The sequence below is a fragment of the Schistocerca americana genome, chromosome 2 (assembly GCF_021461395.2).
Source record: "Schistocerca americana isolate TAMUIC-IGC-003095 chromosome 2, iqSchAmer2.1, whole genome shotgun sequence".
NCBI lineage: Eukaryota > Metazoa > Arthropoda > Insecta > Orthoptera > Acrididae > Schistocerca > Schistocerca americana.
The window spans coordinates 205240457-205264510 of NC_060120.1; the positions used below are offsets into that span (position 1 = coordinate 205240457).

Sequence of the window (24054 nt, forward strand, 5' to 3'; positions counted from 1 at the left end):
CAAATTTACCATACGAAATTCGGTCAAATCAGGGAAAATTCTAGTCATTGCGAGTTAGTAGAACAAACGCAGAGAACAAACATCGAACTAACACTTAACTGCACTGTTATTTGACTTCAGTGTAAACTGAATGAGGCGATTTTATCCGAGTGCTTTTTTGTGCTACGATTTAGCTTGAATGATGTTTGCAAATAACATATTCGTGATCCGGTCACAAAAAGAAGAAAAATTTTTTTCTCTCGATATATTAAAAAGTTTTTATTGGGGATGAAAATAAATAACATCTTAGAGATCAACATAGTGTAACTGATCAAAAAGTGAGAAAAAATATTTTCGAAAATTTTGTCCCCTTAAACTCGATTAGTGCCAAAAATTCTTGGTGTATTTGTTGATTATGGCTTCTGCTACTTGGTGACAATCAAGTGATGAAGTTATTTTTGGAGCTTGCAAAATTTGTGCTTCATTCACCATGATCCTTTTTGGCTTGAACCATTTCGTAATTTGAGGCCGTTTTACGATTGATTGTGCCTTTCTGGCCTACTAGGTTTAAACCACTTCGTAATTTGCAAGTGATTGAGAGCTTTACTGTTTGCTGCTCGCCAAAAACGGTTTGTAATTTGCATTAGATTGCTACTTGTCCTGGTTTCTTCATTGTCAGGCGAGAGCCTGCCGCGGTGGCCGAGCGTTTCTAGGCACCACATTCTGGAACCGCGAGACTGCTATGGTCGCAGGTTCGAATCCTGTCTCGGGCATGGATGTTTGTTGTGTCCTTAGGTTAGTTAGGTTTAAGTAGTTCTAAGTTCTAGGGGACTGATGACCTCAGAAGTTAAGTCCCATAGTGCTCAGAGCCATTTTTCGTCAGGCGAGACACTAGTAAATATTTTATCAACCAGAACCTCTTTTCCCGATGTGTTTAAATGAAGGCCTTGAGCTGTATAGAACCTTCGCTCTAAAATGTTTGTGTCTATAACATCAAAATTCTGGAAATGACTACATACTTCGGCGAAACTCTTGTTAGCGACACCAATTTTGCGGTTCACGCATGACCAACTCATTAATCATGATGCTGTGGGACATTCACAAAGAGAACATTTGTATGGGTTCAATTATTTAGACATTTCTCAGTTCCCCGGGCGTGACTATCCCCTAAAACACAGATCATCTCGCGTTTTCCAATTTTCGCACTCGGGTGATCAATTAGCAACGGTCTGATTACTTTTCGGCTCCGACTGGCGTGTTCAGTGAATCTTCAGCAGTGTGCACAATAAAGGTTTTATGCTGTTGTGATTGACTGTTTTTAAGCACTAAAGTTTCACAGTTTTTACACACATAAGTTTCAGTGTTATTTTGAGATTGCCCTTCCTGGAAACAGTTTTCTTCCGTTTCCTGATGACGAATCTTCTTTGTTCATCAGCATCTCACATATTCGGGATTGAAGTTTTTACATGTCCATGTTTAAAGCACCTACTATAAATTGTAAACTGGAAATACGCTCATTAAACCTTGTAATTTCGTCCTTACAGTTTAGACACTTTTTCTTTTTACCATCAAAATTTACTTTTTTCTGCAGTGAAGCACGACTTCCTTTTACACTCGCCACCATCTTGGAAATATTTAAGGACCTTGTTACATGAATTGATAAGCTGTAAGAATTGTCCAATTATTTAATGAGTATCAGTGTGCACTGAATTTGTCTGTTGATCCTTCAAATCATAAAAGATTGAAGCACATTGATGTTGTTTACTTACAACTAATATGTGTGCAGACATGACAAAAGGATTGACAAAAGAGAAACATTATGATTTCCTGAACTTGTAAGGTATAGGTATTCTTTAAGAATATCACTCAAATGTTTTGAAGTGGGGGTGTTAAGTTTGTCAAACCCATTTAAATGATATCACTATGTGGTGAGCTATGTGTGTGTTATCTTTGACTGTTTCTGCATCTTTATTCCTATATGCTGTTCTGTTCAATTCCGTTTCGTCCATATTCATTGTGTGTGTGCTAACATGTAGTAAAGTGTACAAATGTGAAATGTTATAATAAATCACCAAATGTGTACATTTTTATCATGTTCTCAATATCCACGGAACCTCAACATAACTTATACTTATGTTCATAAAGAAGTTATGCTCATACGCCCTAAAATTTTCTTGTAATTTTGGAATTTAACTTCGACAATCTGTATTTTATCTTTTGGCTTCATTTTGCACACTTTTTGTCAAAACTTACTATATGTCACAAAAATATTGTAAACACATTGATTCCATATTATGTGAGGTGTTGTAACAGAACATCCACCTCAAGCATTACTTTTCCTCAACAGTAGTTGTCGATACCAGTATTATTTTTTGAATTCTGAGCAGATCAATATTATCTCTGTTGCTTTTCTGAAACTGTCATAGTTTGTATTTCAAACTAAAATTCATGAAAAGGAATTACTTTATAACATATTTTAGTTCCAATGTTATAATGTATAAGTACTAGTTCTGAATTTAGAGAGAAAATTATTATTATTATTATAATTTAGAAACTTTTGAAATTACGAATTATTGGCACACTTAAAATTTCCATTATTAATCACGCCATCCTGTACTGTTTACTATGTTTGTCTCTGAATTCATTTTTGTAATAATAATCGAAATTAATAATGTAATGTACTAGAAATTCATTTATCAAGAAAAATTGTAAGCCTTTGAGATATTATTTCCGCAGAGTGTGAGAGTCGTAAGCATGTCTCCGATGTGATTGGACGTATTTTTGTATTTTTTGTGAACAATGTAATTTTGGCTTTGTTAATGTGTAAAATCAAAATACTGTATGATATACTAAAATGTGAGAAAATATGTTTACATAAAAAAATGCTGCTGCAACAAGTTTTTTAGTTCAAACCAACCATAAGAACCTGATGTGACATTAAAATCTTCAAGAACCATGACCATAGACAAGAAGAAATGGAGCCAACTCAACATGACAAGCTAAGTAAAATAGAAAGTTCATTCTAATCTTTGCTCCTCTCAAATCTTCACAAAAGACTTCACTTACGAATTATTTGGATTGGACATTGTTTAATGTGGGCAACAGAAGTAAGTAGGAAGAAGTGGCAGATTACAGGGTATACTTTTTTTTTAGAATATGGCATAGGGAATGTTTGATTCAAATCACTACTATCATATGATACAGACCTTTCTTCAACTTAAGTTAAGTCAGTTTGTTGTGGCAATGAAAAGGGAGACGTCTGGTTCCAACAAAATGGTGCCACACCTCCCACTTATTGGCATTTTCTATAAATGTTGAGTTGTTTCCTAGACATAAGGAGACATCTCCTAGCACGTGAAGTCACTTACTACCTTGTATTTTTTTTTCTTTAACCCTGCAAGCACTTAAGGAGATAATCACCCAGGAAGTGGCTGCCATTCCACCACAATTGGCATAAAAAACTATGGACAACTTCAAAAAAAGAACTCATTAATTTGTCAGTAATGGAGAACACTATTTACTATACATAATTTTTAAAGCCAGTTGATGTAAAATGTCATAGTATTTGTTGTTCAGAAACAAAAATATTTTCTCGGTATCTTTGTTTGTATCTACTTTTTGAAATAGAGCCTGTACCATTCTTTCCTGCAACAACTGAAGTAAGGTACATATTTATATAAGAGCATGCACTTTATATTAATGTTAAATCCTGTTTCATTTTGTTTTATATTGACTTGCAGAACTAAGCAGATCCGCTGGAAGGTGGCGTTATGGCATCTGACAGAGGTTTTTGGAGTAATCTTCTTCATTAGCTTTTTGTTTGAATGCAGCTTGGTACCCATGTTCAGAAATTTTGGAAAGCAACAGCTGTCTCCTAAGGCAATGGTTGTAGCCATTTTTGGTAGCATGGTTCCTTCACTTACTGTAATGCTTAGTGTATTCTATTGCATTCTTCATGCCTGGATGAATGCATTTGCTGAAATAACAAGGTTTGCAGACCGCATGTTCTACAAGGTATGATTTCAATAATTTTTAAACTAATAGGTTGTACAATTTAATAATTTCATTGGATTGCTGGATGATCTTAAAAAAGAAAAACCATACTTTATAAATATGTTATATGCATGTTTTTATTGGTCCTGACAAGATTCAGCTTAATAAACAAGGGTATGTTCTAGACATTACTAGTACTTCATAAATGAATGTACTTAACATTTGTTACTAAAAAAAGGATGCTCATGAAAGGTAACACTTTCATGCAATTTAAATATGATAATGGGAAGTCCTGGGCGAAACACAAAAAATGAAAGAATTGATGGCAACCACATAACACAGGATGTAACAAAAAGATGTGGCCAGACTTTGAGGAAATATTCCTCACTCTTATAGAAAGAAAATACATTGTATTGACATGGGCCTGAAAATGCTTTATTTCAATGTTAGAGTCCAAATTCTGCATCTCAACACATCAGTCATTTACTTTCCACCAAAGTGAGGGCTGACACATTGTTGAATTTGCAGTAGTGTACCCGTGCAGAAAATCATTTGCCGATAGTGCCTTGACACACGTTGCACATTAAGGATAATGCAGTTTCTCATGTAATACTCTCGTGTGGTCAATATTTTTTGTTGCAGCTATTTGTCTGACAGTGACCCTTAGATTTTCTCTGTTTGAATTGTCATTGTCCTAGGCCTTCTGAAGTTATGAGCAGTAAGCTAGAATATCCCACATTCCCTAAGACAGGGGTGGGCAAATAGCAGGCAACATGTGGCCCGCGGAGGGGTTTTGTGTGGCCCACCAAGACATTTACAAAAATCATAGGAAAAACAAAATTTCCCTTCCCCACGCGACTAAAAAAATCCGCGAGCGTCTGCGTACGCTACTTGGTAGTGTGCACTACTGACAGATGTCTCTACAGACACGCAACCAACCTAGCTGCATGGCGGATTATGGGAGCACTACCATCAGCCACCATGGGCACAGAAAAAAAGCATTTGCTATTGGCACAAATTTATGCTCCATGCGGTGGCTGATGGGAGCGCTGTATTTCTCTCACGCCGAGTGAATAGTACGACGTTCAGAGCAATTATATATATATATATATATATATATATATATATATATATATATATACACACACATACTTTCGTCTTTCCCTCTCGTTCCCTCTTTCCTGACGAAGCAACCGTTGGTTGCGAAAGCTTGAATTTTGTGTGTTTGTTTGTGTGTCTATCGACGCGCCAGCACTTTCGTTTGGTAAGTCACATCATCTTTGTTTTTAGATATATTTTTCCCATGTGGAATGTTTCCCTCTTTATATATAAACTATTTCAGTGCATTCATGACTCCTAAAAAGAAGCGTAAAGTCGGTGATAAGTGCCGTCTGTTTAATGAAGACTGGACGACCACATATTTATTTATTGATGCAGGAAATAAAGCCGCATGCTTACTATGCCATGATACAGTTGCCATACTCAAGGAGTACAATCTGAAACGACATCACAAAACAAAACACAGTGACTTTGGCTGTAAACTTTCAGATGAAGAATGAAAAATAAAAGCAGTGGAGTTCGTGAAACGCTTGAAAAAGCAACAATTGTTATTTACGAAGCAAACGCCACTTCAAAATGGTGCTACAGAAGCAAGTTTCATGGTCGACTATAACCTTGCTAAATGAAACAAACCTTTTTCAGATGGAGAGTTTATTAAACAGTGCATGGTAGAGTGTGCAAGTGTATTGTGTCCTGAGGTTAAAACCAAATTTGAGAGCATTTCGTTGTCAAGGACTATAGCGCGGCGCATTGATTTAATCAGTGACGAACATGCAGACCAGCTAAAGACTGCGAGTGAAGATTTTGTTTGGTTTTCACTGGCAGTGGACGAAAGCACAGATATTGAAGACACTGCACAAGTACTCATCTTTATCTGTGGAATTAATGAACATTTCGTCATCACGGAGGAATTACTTGGTATAGTATCCATGAAAAATAGAACCATTGGTCAAGACTTGTTAGAATGTGTTGTTAATTGTGTGGCTTATCCTGGAACAAAATGGTAAGCATTACAACAGATGGGGCCAGAGCTTTCTGTGGGAAAAATATAGGTATGGTGAAACTTTTAAAAAACAAGCCAAAGACACAGACAGTCATATTTTGGATTTGCATTGTATTTTACATCAGGAAAGCCTCTTCAAGACTGCACTAGACTTAAGGCATGTGGTAGATCCTGTTGTTGGTGTTGTGAACACAATCAGAGCAAGGGAACTCCATCACAGACAGTTCAAATCTCTTCTTGAGGAGGTGGGGACAGAACATGAAGATGTAATTTACCTTAACAGTGTGAGGTGGTTCAGCTTGGGCAAAGTATTAAAAAGAGTCTGGGCATTACAGGATGAAATTATTTCATTTCTGGACACTAATGAGATATCTCATGATTTTGTTGCAATAATAGGATGTGAAGAGTGGAGATATGAGCTGAATGTGCCATTGCAGGGAAAGGGGTTGTTCGCTCATGAAATGTGGACACATGTCAAAGCATTTAAAACAAAACTAGGTCTGTTTGCAAGGCAAGCAAATGAAGGCAAATTTTGTCATATCTCTTTACTAGGGAAACAGAAAGTACCTGGAAGTGTTTCAGCTAATATTAGGAATTATCTGCAGAGTTTAGAGGCTGAGTTTACTAAAAGATTTCAGGATTTTAAGAAAATTGAGCCTCAATTTAATGTTTTATCGTATCCCATCACTGCTTATATTGACACTGCACCACAGGAGCTGCAACTTGAACTGATTGACATGCAGGCAGATCATGCAGTGAAAGAAATGTTTAGTGCTGTAACTTTGGTTGACCTTTATAAATCTTTGTCTGCTGAAAAATTTCCATGTATCAAGAAATTTGCAGGCAAAATGTTCTCCATATTTGGATCGACGTATATTTGTGAACAAAGTTTTTCTTGCTTGAAAATCAACAAGAGCAAATACCAAAGCTGTTTAACAGACAGTAATTTGCAGGCTGTGATGAGAATATCAACTAGCAGTTTGACTCCTGATTTCCAAAAAATTGTGCAAAATTGTGATAGGATGCATTAGTCCCATTAAACTTGTTTTAAAATTTATTGTACTAGGAGATGATATTAAATTAGCAAAATAAATGACAGTGAACACATCTATCTTATTTGAGGATGTCAGAAGGAAAGAGGTACAAGTGACTTAGTCTTATCAAAATTATAAGAAGTATACTTATACCCCTTTGCTTCTGACTCTTTCATTTATATCTAATGATTTTTATGATACCTTTTATGAAATGTAAAGCTAAATAATCATATCTCATGTAAGGAAACTTGTTATGTAATGCTGGCACGTCCTGTTTGTTTGTTTTCCTATGATGGAAATAGTGTTTCCAGATCCATGTCACATAACAAATTTTATTTCTGTATGTGCAAAGAATATTTTGTGAACATTCAGCAACACGTTTGTTACACCCTGTGTAGTTGGAACATTGAGTGACTGATACACAGGAAACAAGAAAGAAAACATAGCAAAACTTCAGGATAATATCATTCCTTAGAGTTAATCAGTATACCCCCCCCCCACCTCCCCCCCCCCCCACACACACACACCACACACAAAAACAAAGTTTCCCAGCTGACTACTTTGCCCTGGTCCTGCATTTTCATAAAGATGAGGAATTGCCAGATAGTGGGTGAGAGGATAAAAAAGATAGGGAGAAGCAGAGATGGGTGGAAAGAAGGGTGGCAGAAGCATGGGAGGTTAAAGGCAGCAGTGGAAAAAAAAGTAGGGATATGGGACTGGAGAGCTCACCCTGGTACAAGCAAGGTGAGTTTTGTGTGCCAGATGTTGAAGTGGAGGAGCGGATTGTGAGTAAGAGACAGAACAGAGAAAGAGGCAGACTGCATAGATGAGAATGAGAATGTAGACCAAGTGAACTGGGAAATTGTGGACAGGGTTGAAGGTCAATATGGGACAGACACTAGTAGGAATGAGACCAGGATGATTGACAGATGTGACGTATGACATTCCTCCTATGATTAAAATGCTAAACTCTTAACATGCTGTGGAAGTTTATGTGATTGATTTTACTGATGTGACAAGTCCTTGATTTTAGGTTTCTTATTTTTACAAATGGATGTACAGATTGTTCCTGAAATATCTATGTGGAGATGCTACATTGCTTTACTAACTGACTGTTTGCTAATGTGAAGTTTGTTTCTTGTCCTTTTGAAGAAAGTGGTTTTAAATCTGTTGAAACCATGGTTGTGGTTAATTGAAAAAAAAAACATTTATTGCAACCGATTGTGTGTCTTATTTACCAGCCATTCTGTAACTGAAATGCAGCCATGTTCAAAATAGTGCTAAAATACAGGGTGATCAAAAAGTCAGTAAAAATTTGAAAACTTAGTAAACCACGGAATAATGTAGGTAGAGAGGTAAAAAATTGACACACAAGCTTGGAATGACATGGGGTTTTATTAGAACAAAAAAAAAAACAAAGTTCACAAAATGTCCGACAAATGATGCTGGACAGCAAAACGTCAGTTACTGCGCATGACAATCATGTATAAAAGAAGCTGTAATGAGAGAGAGAATCAGATGCGCCAGCAGTCGTTACCTGAAAAGACACTTTTAGTGAAGCTGTATTATCAGAATAGGGAATGTGCTAGTTCAGCGTTACTATCCTACCGCCATAGGACAGGGATTCGAACGGGTAAAGGTCCGTTGACAAATGCAGCTGTGGTGAGAATGATTTCGAAGTTCGAAGCCACGGGTTGTTTAGACGATAGACCCCATAGTGGCCGACCGAGCACAAGGCGTAATACTGCTGAGACAGTTCAGGAAGAATGGAGACTGTAGCGGGTTAGTCTATGCACAGGGAAGTCAGCGCTCATGCAGTCGCACCGGCATTCCATACACTACTGTTTGGTTGGCCCTGAGGCATACCCTCCCGATGCTATCCGTACAAAATTCATCGGCATCATGAACTGTTACCTGGTGATTTAGTGAAGTGGAGGGCATCTGCGTTGTGGGCATTTCAAAAGATGGCGGAAGATGACGGTTGGTTGAGTAATGTGTTGTGGACCGACGAAGCTCATTTCACGCTCCAAGGGTCTGTCAACGCCCACAACTGCAGAATTTGGGCTACCGAAAATCCAAGAACTATTGTGGAAACTCCATTGCATGACGACAAAGTCACGGTATGGGTTGGATTTACCACATCTACCATTATTGGGCCTTTTTTCTTCGAGGAAATGCGTGATTCTGGTTTTGTAACTGCTACCGTGACGGGTGAGAGGTACACCGATATGTTACAGAATCGCATCATCCCCAGCCTGGCTGATAAACACTGCTGGAACGTATGATGTTTATGCAGGATGGCGCTCCACCCCATATTGCTAGACACATGAAAGATCTCTTGCGCGCGTTGTTTGGTGATGATCGTGTGCTCAGCCGCCACTTTCACCATGCTTGGCCTCCCAGGTCCCCAGACCTCAGTCCATGCGATTATTGGCTTCAGGGTTACCTGAAGTCGCAAGTGTATCGTTATCGACCAACATCTCTAGGGATGCTGAAAGGCAACATCTGACGCCAATGCCCCACCATAACTCCGGAAATGGTTTACAGTGCTATTCACAACATTATTCCTTGACTACAGCTATTGTTGAGGAATGATGGTGGACATATTGAGCATTTCCTGTAAAGAACATGATCTTTGTGTTGTCTTACTTTGTTATGCTAATTATTGCTATTCTGATCAGGTGAAGCATCATCTGTCAGACATTTTTTGAACTTTTGTATTTTTTTGGTTCTAATAAAACCCCATGTCATTCCAAGCATATGTGTCAATTTGTACCTCTCTATCTACATTTTTCCGTGATTTATTCAGTTTTCAAATTTATACAGACTCTTTGATCACCCAGTATTATTAAAACCCTATTATTTGTGATTATTTTGCCCATAAAATGCATTTTCATTGGAACAAAAATTTGTTTAGACTTACGTATTGCATGAACATGAGAGTGAGTTAGCAAAAGATATTTTACATTGACCTTATTTCTCATTAAATTTGTAATTTTTTTTTTCAGCTCAGTCTTTGTAGGTTCAGGATTCCATTAAGCTAATGCTGCCAGGAGGTATCCAGATTTGATTCATTCTTTCATCAAATAAGAAATACTATGTAGTATGAATCTTTGTTCTCTTCAAAATTATTTTATTCCGTCTTTCGTATTTTTCACAAATTGACACACTTCTTGACATGAATTACTGAAACACACTATCAGAGTACAGGATAACAGATTGTACATACATTTCAAAGATATGTTAGGTGATTTATATATTTGAAAAATATTTGTCTTTTACCAAAAAATTGCAAGTGGAAATATCAACATTGTCAGAATACATAGAGTGCCACTTATTGTAAAGATGGCACATTAAGTTGCAGACAGGCACAATTAAGACACTCACAAATATGCTTTCAGTCACAGCCTTAATCAGAAAAAGAGAAATGCTCACCATTCATTCACACAAGAAAGCACACCTCCGGCAGCTTGAAGCAGAATGCAACTAATTGAGATATCACCTCCATAATCAGAATCAGTACTGGTAAGGCCGGTATTACACTATCATTTGTGATCAAATATTCTGTCAAATATATTTGACAAAGGCCATTGACATAGCGCTAGAAGGGGTATTACACTGTCATCAAATTTTTCGTCAAAGTTAAAGATGGCTGACAACAACTTGTTATTAACTGCAGCAGTTGCACATACTGCAATTGCGTTGTGTGCACATGCGGAAAAGAAGTGGGGGGAAAAAAAGGAGCCATACATACGAGGTTGACAGTCTTAAATTCCTGGGATTACAACTTGATAATAAATTCAGTTGGCTGGAGCACACCACCGAACTGCAGAAACGCCTTAACAAATCTGTATTTGCAATTCGAGTGTTAGCAGACATAGGCAACATAAAAACGAAAAAGCTTGCATACTTTGCCTACTTTCATTCCATAATGTCATATGGTATAATATTTTGGGGTAAATCTTCAAGTCAAACAAAAGTTTTCAGAGTCCAAAAGCGTGTAATACATATTATTTGTGGAGTAAATTGACGGACGTCCTGCAGAAACCTCTTCAAAGAACTGGGTATACTAACTACTGCCTCTCAGTATATTTACTCCTTAATGAAATTTGTCCTAAATAATATATCTCTTTTTCCAACAAACAACTCAGTTCATACATACAATACCAGGAACAAAAATCATCTGCACAAAGACTTAAAAGCACTTACTTTACTTCAAAAAGGGGTCCACTTCTCAGGAACACTCATCTTCAATAATTTGCCAGCAAACATAAAAAATTTAGTTACAAATAAAGATCAGTTTAAAAGGAGTCTGAAAGACTTACTAGTGGCCACCTCCGTCTACTCCATTGACGAAATTTTTAATAGAAACAAATGATGTATTGTATTTATTCATACTATTAGTATCGTTATTTCAGCTTAAAAAAGTGACATGTTCCACATCTGCGAGGATCTCCTCAGCACGGATCTATGGAACGAAAAACTAATCCAATCTGGGTGAAGCCATGGTTTTTACGATGACATGATAAAAGCATTCAACAAAACTTGTTACATGAGCTTACAGTGGAAGACGTCAAGCCTACATCAAGTACTTAAGAATGGATGAGCATACATTTCTATATGTGCTCAGTGAAGTGTATCCTCATATCACAAAGCACAATATTCACTTAAGAACTGCTACATATTCAGAAGACAGGCTCACTGTAACACTCCGATTCCTTGCTACAGGAGAGGGTTAGGTTATGTTAGGTCAGGTCAAGTCTTCAATCTTCTTAATCTATTTTTGTATTCAGGGTGCCTCACGTTGTAAAGCATCTCATCAGCTTCATACGTCTCTATTAATTTTGTAGTTGTCAGCACACACCAATTGTATTTACCGGCAGTGTTTATAAAAACACTACAGACGACAGAACGTTGCAGCGATGCTAGCGCTCCATGTGGTAACATGTCACATTGCAGTGAACAGAAGACAAGCGATTTCTTTGATCAAATCTACAGTGAGGGCCTAGATTTGATCAAATATTGGACAACATTTGACAAAGTTCCAATTACACCATCAAATATCTTTGACAAAGATATTTGACAAAGAAATTTGATAGTGTAATACTGGCCTAAGCAGTAGTCAGCCCACATCAAAGAATATACCAAACTTCCTTTTAGGTACTGAAAAATGTGTCTTACCATTTTCCATTGACTAACCATTGTTTGCTGCTTCCATTTCACATGATACCTGCATTCTGGTCCAAGCTGCTGGAGTTGGCAGTCACGTGTGCATGAGGTATGCTTGCTTGTCTGAATGAGTGGTGTGTTTTTCTCTTTTCCTGACAAGGGCTGTGACTGATAGCTTATGTGTAAATGTCTTTTAATTGTGCCTGTCTGCAACTTAATGTGTCATCTTTATGGTAAGTAGCAATCTATCTTTCACTATATGGTTAGCAGATAATATAGTTTCTTAAAGATTTTATGAATAATTATAAAAAAATAAGTATTGCTGTAACACTAATTTTACTTGTTCATGGCTTCAAATATAACTAAAGCACATCAAAAATACATAAATAATTCTTTATTGTTATTCTTGTGAATTATAAAGTACCAGGTTTTTTGGCACATGACAAAACAGTGTGTTGAACAGTTCCATTACAGCTGTAATGACATTTCCCATATAAAAATATTCTCTCTCTCTCTCCTTTTTTTTAAGTCCACTTTAAGATCAATGAAATTTATCCAGCACATACCTGTATACATCATTTTCGTGTATCTTCATACACTTTCCACCCACAAAATTTCTTTAGATGTGTTAACAGATGGACATCAGAAGGTGATATAACTTATCAATAAGGTCCATGTTCCTACTACTTGTAATTCAAATTAAACAGTTCCTATCTTTGGGGGCCATGTGCAATGACTTATATTTTCTTCTCAATAGGATCCAACTTGCTATTTATGCATTTTTTTTCATCCAGATGGTGCAGCAAACTCAGATATCATCCGAATTATTGCTTTATCAATAAGTTAAGCTAAATCCCATGAAATGCTGGCTACAGCATTCCCAGCAGATGTGGTTGTAGAATACCCACCTCTTTTATAGTGTTTGGTCTCTGACTTAATATGAAAGCAATTGTAGATACACACAACATAAAAATTTGTTTCAATTCAAAATATGTAAAAACAGGATTTTTAAGATGGAAGCACAGTCAATGTCATCTAAGGCTCATAAAACATTCCATATTTTTTAATATCTCCATGTGTAATTCTGACTGGACAAAAGTTGATAGTCAGACTATTTAAGTAACCATATATTATTTATTTTGTCACAAAACATGCCAGCTGCATAAGCATCAGACATAGCCAAATTCATGGTGGATAACATTTTGTTCTGTGTAGTGTCCTTACAATAGAAGTATGTAAATTTTTCTTCAGTGTAAATTTGTGCAAGGAGTCATACAGTGGAACTTGTTTTAAATGTTCACTTCACAAAAAAGAAAAATAATAATAATAAATAGAAATTAAAAAAAGTAATAGAACCCGCACTGTGACTAAAATGTCAAAAAGTCATAATTGGAATCAATCAACTTCTACAATATCTGTGTGTAGCAATGTAAAATGGAATGATCACATAGGCTCAGTCAAGGCAAATCATGTGGCAGACTTCAGTGTGTGGTAGAATAATACGGTGTCTACAAAGGAGATTGTTTACAAAACACTCACAAGACCCATCCTAAGACACTGCTCAGATGTGTGGTAACCATACCAATTAGGATTAAAAGAGATACTTAATGTATTCAGAGAAGGTCCCCAGTTTGTTTGACCCATGTGGGAGTATCAGAGATGGTAAAAAAATGAACTGGCAGACACCTGCACATAAACATAAACTATCTTGGAAAGTGTACTTACAACATTGCAGGAACTAGCTATAAATGATGAGTAGAATCCCGTACATATTAACTGCATAGGGATCACAATGACAAGATTAAACTAATGATAGTATTCACTGAGGTATTTAAACAAACATGTTTCCCATCTTCATATATGAATGGAACAGGAAGAAGCCCTAAAACTGGTACCATGAAAAGTACTCTGTCATTGCCATCACACTGGTTTTCAGAGTATGGACGCAGACACAGTAAACAGTTGAATTTTAACAGTCCTTACTCATAAAATCATTTCATATTTGCTATGATCAGCATAAAAGAAATGCAGTGTGTATCATGCATAAAGTTTTCTCATAGTTAATTCTTCAAGTAAAATACTTTTTGCTGGTATTCCTTAGGCATCTATTATAGCCTTAACTTTTGATGTCCTAAACCACAATGTGCATATCCTTTGTTACCATCTATTGTTGCAGATTATGATGTCCTTCATATGGATAATCATCAAGAGAAGTATGGCCATATGTTATTTTAGCTATTCCAAAAGAGTGGACTTTGTACAAACCTTCGTCAGTTTTGGAAGAACTCTGTTGTTGACAAATCATTGAAAACAAATTGGTGTGCAACCATTTGAAGGGATCACAAAACTTTTAAAATCTATTTAATCATAATTTTTCTACAGATAAATTTGAGTTCTGGTAGCAGCCATTTCCAATGTCCATGTTATCAATGGGATATTAAACTCAGTCATCCTCCCTTAGCAAGCCTTCCCCTCACATCTTGACAATGATTTTTGTAGTCAGATGTTGTAGCTACTCCGCTTTATCCTTGGTGCCCTCAGTAGCAGGCATCTGTTCTTTTGCTACTTGTAGCTGGCTGAAAATTGCCGGTGATGAAAGTACACTGATCAGCAAGAACATTATGACCACCTACCTAATAGTCCACCTTTGGCATGGATAACAGTGGTGACACATCATGGCATGGAAGCAGTGAGGTCTTGGTAGGTCGCTAAAGGGAGTTTCTACCACTTCTGCACAAACGGATACACAAGTTACCTAATTCCTGCAAATTCCAGGGAGGAGGATGATGAGCTCCGACACTATGTTTAATCCCATTCCAGAAGTTTGATTAGGTTCAGATCTGCTAAACTGGGAGACCAGCACATCAATAGGAACTTGGCAATGAGTTCCTTGAACCACTCCCATCACGCTCCTGGCCTTGTGACATGATGCAATATCTTGCTGAAAAATGCTGCTACCATTAGGAAAAATGACTGTCGTAAATACATGGTCTGCAACCAGTGTACAAAACTCCTTGGCCGTGATGGTGCCTTGCACGAGCTCCACTGGACTCATGGATGCCCATATGAGTAATCCACAGAGCATAAGCTGCCAGCTTGTCTCTGTTCCGCAGTACAGGTGTCAAGGAGCTCTTTGCCTGGAAGATGACGGATTCGCATCCTCCCACTGGCACGATGAAAATATCAGAATTCATCAGACCCTGTAACACACTGCCACTGCACCAAAATCCAGTGGTAATGACCACATGCCCATTTCAGTTGTAGTTGCCAGTGTTGTGGTGTTAACACTGGCACATTCATGGGTCATTGGCTTTGGAGGCACATTATAGGGAATATGTTCAGATATACTTGTACTCTGCCCAATATTAAAGTCTGATGCTCATTCTGCCACAGTTCACCGTCTGTTCTGTTATACCAATTTGCCTGGCCTACAGTGTCAGACATCGTAAAGAGGGCTAGCCACCCAACACCACGATGTCGGGACATGGTTTACATCTCGGTTTTGCCATGTGTTAAAGCCACTCACCACAGCACTCTTTGAACACCTGACAAGTTCTGCAGTTTCTGAAATGCTCTGCCAACCCTCAGGGCCATCACACTTTGCCCTCGGCCAAATGCAGATAGATCACATGCTTTTCCCACTCCACACACAGACAGCACACTCACTGACACTGTATGCACTGTGCACATGTCTGATTAGCAGTCATTCCTTGCCAAGTGTTGCTGCTATCACCAAGCTAACATCTATTATGAGGTTGCCGTCAACTAGTTCAACATAGATGTCTTCGGGGATGAACTCTTGGGCATCGAGAGTGATGACTGCCGGGATGCTGGGCTGAGGAGTAGCCAATGATCTGTTGGCTGGGGACATGGGCATCATGGACAACGTGTGGGCTGGCTGAATTCATAGGGCATGAGACTGCAGTGTCATGGAGGACCCATACTAGTTCGTCTGTCTAGGGAGACCATCATTTTCTTCTTGTTGACAACAATTTTGAAGGCATGCAGGCCATGCCTGGCAACTGGAAAAAATCCAAAATATGGTGCATGTATAGCTGGCTGGACGGTGTAATTGCACAACATGACGTGTTTGCAGTCTGATAGCACTTTATATTTTTTGATTGGTAGAAGGTGTGCACTCCCGCTGACATTGTTAGCACTGAAGCACTGAAATGCAAGTGAGGAAACATTCCCCCTCTCATGTCCCTGTTCCCCATGAAACATCATAGCCATCAGCCAAATTATTGTCTAAAGAATGTTTTTTTAAGGAAAATAATCTGATTTGACGCACATGTCCAGGGTTTTCAAGGTTTTTATTTGGGATCAGTAACTTAAGTGATGGCAGGCCTACTGCAGTGATATGGCAAGTTAATTAGTTACACAAAAATGACATCTAGAACAATTTAATCCACAACAGTATATGAATTAGTTTTAAATGATGAAAAGAAAAATTACTCCATTCTGTGCATAATTAAATGAACATGTATACTGCTTATGTTAGTTTTGACATACCCTGAGCTACATATTCACTTAGTCAGTATAGTGTAGCAGTAGCTATCACATCTTCAAATGAAGCAATTGTATAATGATTGAATTCACGATATCCAGTGATTTAGGGCACTATACAACAAGTTTGTTTATTTGAATGGTTGCATATAGGGTCTGAAGATGGCAAAAGAAATGCCAAAACTGGTGGTTTTCACAATAAAATAAAATAAGTACATTACATACTTTTATTCACAACTTTACTATATCATGAGCTTCTGGAGCAATATAGCTAAGGTCAAAAAAGTATTTATTCTACAGAAGCTCACAATAAGAATATTATGTAAAGTTCATAACTTAACATCTTACACTAGTCTCTTCAGGGCTGTGGGGATTCTTAACTTGTACGATGATACACATACTTTCTCATGGTACCTGTGGTTAATAATTAATGTGAACTTAGGATGAATTCTGCAATTAACTACCTCAGTGCTAACAGTAGAATAATTTCCACAACTACTATCCATCCCTATCCAGAATAATGTTTCTTAACTCTTAGTGTGAAGGCCTGCTTTAGGTTGCCACTAGACATCACACAGAAAATTGAATATCACCAGATACTCAAAAAATGTGAGGGAATAGCTCATTGGAAACTCTTTCTGCAATTTAGCAGAATATTTGGATGCAAGGATTTACAGCTACATGGAGTGTCCAAAAAACATTCTCAAGGAGAGATGTATGTGGGTTTTATTGGCAGTGGTAAGAAACTGAAGGGGTGGAAAAAGAACAAGAATTAAAATGTGAATGATAGTATGACCTTGTGTGTGTTTTAACATAAATAAGTGTATAACTGTGCTACACTGAATACAAAGAATTTTTATTTTTATTTTCAGGACTGGTGGAATGCTAATTCCTATAGGGCCTACTATCGGAACTGGAATGTTGTTGTCCATGATTGGCTGTACACATATGTGTACAAAGACCTGAATGAACTGCTAGGTGGGAAAAGACGAACTCTTGCTGTACTTGCTGTTTTCTCCCTGTCTGCAATTGTCCACGAGTACATTGTCACATTCATGTTTGGTTTCTGTTATCCAATGCTCTTCATTGCCTTTGATGTATTTTCAGGTTACTATCATCTTTCTAACTATATATTATCAGTTAGGTCTGACTTTGTCTGAGAGTTCAACATTGTGAAAAGTTTTAAAGAAATATATCCTCACTTATACACTGGTTGGCAAAACTTAAGGATGAAGGTAACTTTTGCATGTTGCATGACTGCCAAGTAACACAGCTCAATAAAATTTGTACCATATATAGAAAGAGCTACTACAGTATGTTACAGAAGCTAATAAAAATAAATATGCAATAAGATGAATATGAATGACACTTTAATTCAAAGACAATAATTGCACTGAAGTCATCACAGTTTACGATAGTCTCCCGGACATTACAAAACACAGAACATGGTTCGTTACAGGGTGGGTGATCGCCATGGGCAGTAATGCATGCTCTGTGATGTGACCCCACAACAGCCATGAGGTCGGTTAGGAATACTTGTGGGCATTCCATTCTGCCACCAGCACAGTTGATAACTGCTGGACAGTTGTTGCTGCATGTGAACATGCTGGAATGCATCCTACACATGTTTGATGGGATTTAAGTCATGGAACGGGCAGATCAGTCCATACACTGAATATCCTCTTGTTTGAAGAGCTCAACCACATGTGCTGTTTGATGCAGTCACACATTGACATCCATAAAAATGAAGTCTGGGTTAAATGCACCCCTGAAAAACTAGTGAGTGTACTAGGTTCAAAGATTTGGAGATTTGTAAGCCCATGCTACATTATCCCTCCCCATACTATAACAGCTAGACCACCAAAACAATCATGTTGAACAATGCTGGTGTTCTGTTATATGGTGATACTTGGGAGTGCACAGTTCATCCAAGGGAATTGTTGAACATGATCATTCTGAAGGCCAAGTGTTACTGCATGGACATATTGTCTTCCAAATCCTAGAATATGGTATTCTTACCAGTCAGTGTTATGTAATGCTACTCCCACATTTGCATGTTTTCTGGGCAGCATTCAGCCCTGACATCATATTTATGGATGAAAATGTGTGTCTTCATCAAACAGCACGAGTGGAGGAGCTCTTGGATCGAGAGGATATTTGCCAAGAGGACAAACCTGTCCGTTCCCCAAACTAAATACCATTAAACACATTTGTGATGCATTGGGCAGATGTACTGTATTTACTCGAATCCAAGCCGCACCTGAAAAATGAGACTCGAAATCGAGGAAAAAAAAAAAAAATTCCCGAATCCAAGCCGCACCTGAAATTTGAGACTCGAAATTCAAGGGGAGAGAAAAGTTTTAGACCGCACCTCCAAATCGAAACAAAGTTGGTCCAAATTTAGGTCGAATGGATGAAGATACAACTACAGTAGTTTAGTTCTAGTAGTAAGCTCAGCAGTTAAGCTTTACCAGATACCCAATGCTATGCGTAAGGCGCTGCGTCCGTATTTATACGGGGAGCCTTCCTTTTTGTGTGCTTCGTCAGCTTTGAATCGATTGCTTATTTTGCTTTGATCTGATAAGTGCTGTTCTCTTTGTTATAGGTGTTTACGTCACTCTAAGCTGAAAATGCATTATTGCACTGTGTCATGCATTGTTTGTCACATTCTGGTAATGACTGTTTACGACCTGTCGCCGCCCGCAGCAGGGGTTGCTTTCGTGCGCGCTATCGCCTCTTACAATAAAAAAAGAGAGAGAGAGAGAGAGAGAGAGAGAGAGAGAGAAAATTGTCTCCTAGCGAAACAATGGCAAGAGACTGATATTTGTTGTTACTTACATTGCTGCTTTCTTTGATAAAGAACAATCAAATAATAGACTGCGTATGACAGAAGATGTTCGCAGTTTAGCGAAAATTTTTCTCCATTTGAAAATCTTTGCAGACGCCTCTATAGTACATTACATTCTGCACAGAAATTAGAGTCATCTTAGATTTAAAAATCTAGTCAGTTGCCGTGCTTCATTTCTGACTGTATCACTATTCAGAATAAGAATAATACGAATATAACATGACATGCTATGTATATTCTTCCGCGTTTGCTGTTGTCTCACTCAAGTTTCGTAGTTAATTCAGCAGACAGGATTTAAATGAGATAGCAGCAAACACGAAAGAATACGTGGCATAATGTTTACATTCGTATTATTCTTATGGTGAAGAGAATACAGTATGTGATTCACGATTCATAAAAGTTCCTAGAAACCATCTCTTGTCACAGGTAGGAAAAAATTCAGAATGTATAGTTGGCCCATATTGACATACATCCCAAACAGCCTTGCCAGTCGGAGCAGATTTTTAGTGATGACTTCAAATGCAGAGTGTGTTGTTGTCTTCAGTCCGTAGACTGGTCTGATGCAGCTCTCCACGCTTTTCTACCCTGTGCAATGCAGAGTAGCAACACTTATAAAATAAGAATGAAAATAACTTATAAATTAAACGCTGAAATTTAAAACACAATTGTATTAGGTTTGTAATACACCTTATGCGAAATGTTTAAAATATCAGTCATGATCCTGAATCACTATCACTCGATTCTTTGTTGCTCATTTCTTCATACAGTGCATCGTCCTGCGTACCATCTAATGCATTGGATATCGAACATTTTTTAAATGCTTGTTGCACAGTCTGATTTGGAACACACTTCCATGCATCATAAATCCATTGGCACACTTGCGACAAACTTGCGCGTTTTACACGTCCTGTTGTCTGTCGCTTTTCATAAGCCAGTCTGTGTACATGCCTTTAACCCTGTCCTTAAATGGTTTGTTCAAACAGACTTCAAGTGGTTGCAGAATTGACGTTATTCCACCTAGAATTACTGCCAAGTCCGTTTTGCTTTCCTCTAATTCTCGTATTACTGCAGGTGTTGTACGGCCTCCGTACGTATTGCATTGCGCCAGGACGACGATTCCACACACGCGTAATCCATTCCAGCACCATGTCCTCCAAAAACCACCCAGTTTCGTTTGCTCGTTCAATTACAGTTTTTGGAAACACTTCCAATTTCGGTAAAGTCTTTCGCTTGAAAACTATGAATGGGGGTAATTTATGTCCATCTGCTGGGCAAGCATGCATGACGGACACCCGCTCTTTTTTAGCCCCTGATGTAAAAACACATGTCTTTCTTTCCTTTGGCGTCAGCCGTATAATTTGACCGCATGTCAGAATATACTGGAGTTTGGTCAGCATTTCCTATCTGACCAAGAAGGTATTGCTTTTCTGTGCGCCGCCGCCGCCTGATTATGAAGCGCTGAAATTCCACAAGTTTTTCTTCATGATTTTTCGGCAGCTTTTGTGCAACTGAAGTTCGCCTCCGAAGTAAAAAACCCCAGCGTTTCATAAACTAATCAATCCAGCTGCGACTAGCCTTAAAATTTTCGATTTTTTGCTCTCTGGTAATTTCATATGCCTTAATTTTTAAAATTTCGGCGTTCACAGGCAGCAATTTCTGACCCTGTTCCTTAAATTCATTTAAAATCGCTTCTAGCGGATGATATCGGTCACACTTTGGCGCACTAAATGCTTTCCTGCTACTTCAACGTTCAAATAATTTGTCTCTCTGCAGTCGCCATCACCTGATGTTGCTCTCATCAATCCCGTATCGCAGACCTGCAGCACGATTAGAACTTTGTTCCGCAAAAGAAATAACTCCCCTCTTGAATTTCGCACTATAATGAAAGCGCTTCATTGTGGTTCACTAACACCAACAAGCACTTCACAAAATTCCACGAAGCAAGAGGTGAAATCTTAATGAGCCCAGCGTATCAACTTGTGCAACAATCCTAAAAGCTTATGCATTGTTGGTATTTTTGTGTAAAGAAATTTATTTTTGTTGCTACGAATATTTGAAAGGCTGCTACATTCGAAGATGAAGAATACTAAATTTCTATTTACTTCGTTGGATAATGTATGAAAATGCAGTGGTCGAAACTCAGGCAGAGAAAAAAAGCTCGTCTTGTACCTTTTTTTAAAATTTATTTACTGACGCAGAGGTTTTGGCGCCAGTATTTATCTTTGTGCCTGCAAAGCATTCCTGTGTAGCGCTACATATATTCGACGGCAGAAGTTAGTTGTGGCGGCACCTACCCACATTTTTCAGATCTCGATACTTAGCTGCAGGCGGTTTTTTGGATTACAAAAACCGGAAAAAAGCGTGGCTTAGATTCTAGTAAATACGGTATTGCAGCATGTCCATGTGCACCAACCATAATCCGGCAGTTGTCAGCCACACTGGTGGAGAAATGGAATACCCTACCAACCTGGTAGCCGGCATGGGAGCACATTACAGAATGTGTACTGCTGCCCATGTTGATCACACATCCCATAAAGAATAAAGTCCCACCTTTTGGAATGTCCAGGGGAGCATCGTGAACCACAATGATTTCAAGGTATATGTTGTCTTCAAATAAAAATGTAATTTCTGTTCATCTCATTGAGTATTTCTTCCAGTTGCCTTCCATACATTACTGTAGCATTTCTTTCCATGTATGGTTTAAGTTTCTTAGAGCTATGTTACTTGGCAGTCATAAGTCATTAAAAACTACTATTTTTCCTTAACTTGAGCTTTCAGTGAATTTCTGTAAAAGTCACATTTAATTAGTGTAACTTTCTCTGTACAGGAAAATTATCATATGATACGGAAGTTGGCAGTTTTATTGTGTGTTTCTCTCTTTTTACAAAAGATTACTCCTCCTTGGCACTGATTATGTGCCACTGTCATAAAAACAAAGTCTCTCTTTTGGGTTATGAAGTGATCACAATGAAACTAGGAATTATTACTTCACTAAAGAAATGTGAGCACTTCATTATAGAACTTCCCTTACATGCTGCATGTTTGTCAGAAATACTTTCTGCTGATAATTTTACTGTGTACTCTACAGTCTTATCATACTCTTCAAAATAATATCTTACAGCTGAAATTCAATTTCTAGCTATCACATATTGTCAAAAAAAAAAAAAAAAAAAAAGGTTACTCAATGACCGGATGACCAGTACAAAGGATGATAAATAACTGTTAAAATTTGTGGTATAGTTCACTGAAAAACACAGAAAACTAATTTTTCAAGAGCTGAGGCAAATCGTCAGTTGGATCAAACTTCAAGTCCTCTATTTCAAATGACTATACAGCATACAGATGAGAGTGCTAAAGGTTAAAAACTTGGAAATTTTACTATATACGGTTAGCTGTATCTACAGTATAAGAATCTTTCTGATTTTATGCTTTATCATGTAGAAAAGAATAATTCAGTCACTTGCAAATCAGTTTTATTTGTGAATATCTTTATTGGTATGCACAAACGGGCAGTTTTTTTCATCGAATGATAAAGCATAATTTAAATAGCAACTGAGGCAAAATGTTGCACATAATACAGGATGATTCAAAAAGAATACCACAACTTTAAAAATGTGTATTTAATGAAAGAAACATAATATAACCTTCTGTTATACATCATTACAAAGAGTATTTAAAAAGGTTTTTTTTTTCACTCAAAAACAAGTTCAGAGATGTTCAATATGGCCCCCTCCAGACACTCGAGCAATATCAACCCGATACTCCAACTCGTTCCACACTCTCTGTAGTATATCAGGCGTAACAGTTTGGATAGCTGCTGTTATTTCTCGTTTCAAATCATCAATGGTCGCTGGGAGAGGTGGCCGAAACACCATATCCTTAACATACCCCCATAAGAAAAAATCGCAGGGGGTAAGATCAGGGCTTCTTGGAGACCAGTGATGAAGTGCTCTGTCAAGGGCTGCCTGGCGGCCGATCCATCGCCTCGGGTAGTTGGACGTTCAGGTACCCTTTTTCGTAGGACTCTCCATACAGTTGATTGTGGAATTTGCAGCTCTCTGCTAGCTCTGCGAGTCGATTTTCCTGGGCTGCGAACAAATGCTTGTTGGATGCGTGCTACATTTTCATCACTCGTTCTCGGCCGTCCAGAACTTTTCCCTTTGCACAAACACCCATTCTCTGTAAACTGTTTATACCAACGTTTAATACACCACCTATCAGGAGGTTTAACACCATACTTTGTTCGAAATGCACGCTGAACAACTGTCGTCGATTCACTTCTGCCGTACTCAATAACACAAAAGGCTTTCTGTTGAGCGGTCGCCATCTTAGCATCAACTGACGCTGACGTCTAGTCAACAGCGCCTCAAGCGAACAAATGTACAACTAAATGAAACTTTATAGCTCCTTTAATTCGCTGACAGATAGTGCTTAGCTCTGCCCTTTGTCGTTGCAGAGTTTTA

General features: G+C 38.0%; 1 protein-coding gene across 2 annotated transcripts in view; it reads left to right on the plus strand.

The window, feature by feature from the left end:
- LOC124595121 (sterol O-acyltransferase 2-like) overlaps positions 1-24054 on the plus strand; it is a 298068-nt gene that overhangs the window by 263045 nt on the left and 10969 nt on the right. For both annotated transcript variants that reach the window (XM_047133717.1, XM_047133718.1), the window contains 2 exons: positions 3720-3993; positions 17616-17850. In XM_047133717.1, coding sequence (XP_046989673.1) covers positions 3720-3993; positions 17616-17850 — 509 coding nt within the window. The remainder of the gene's footprint in view (positions 1-3719; positions 3994-17615; positions 17851-24054) is intronic.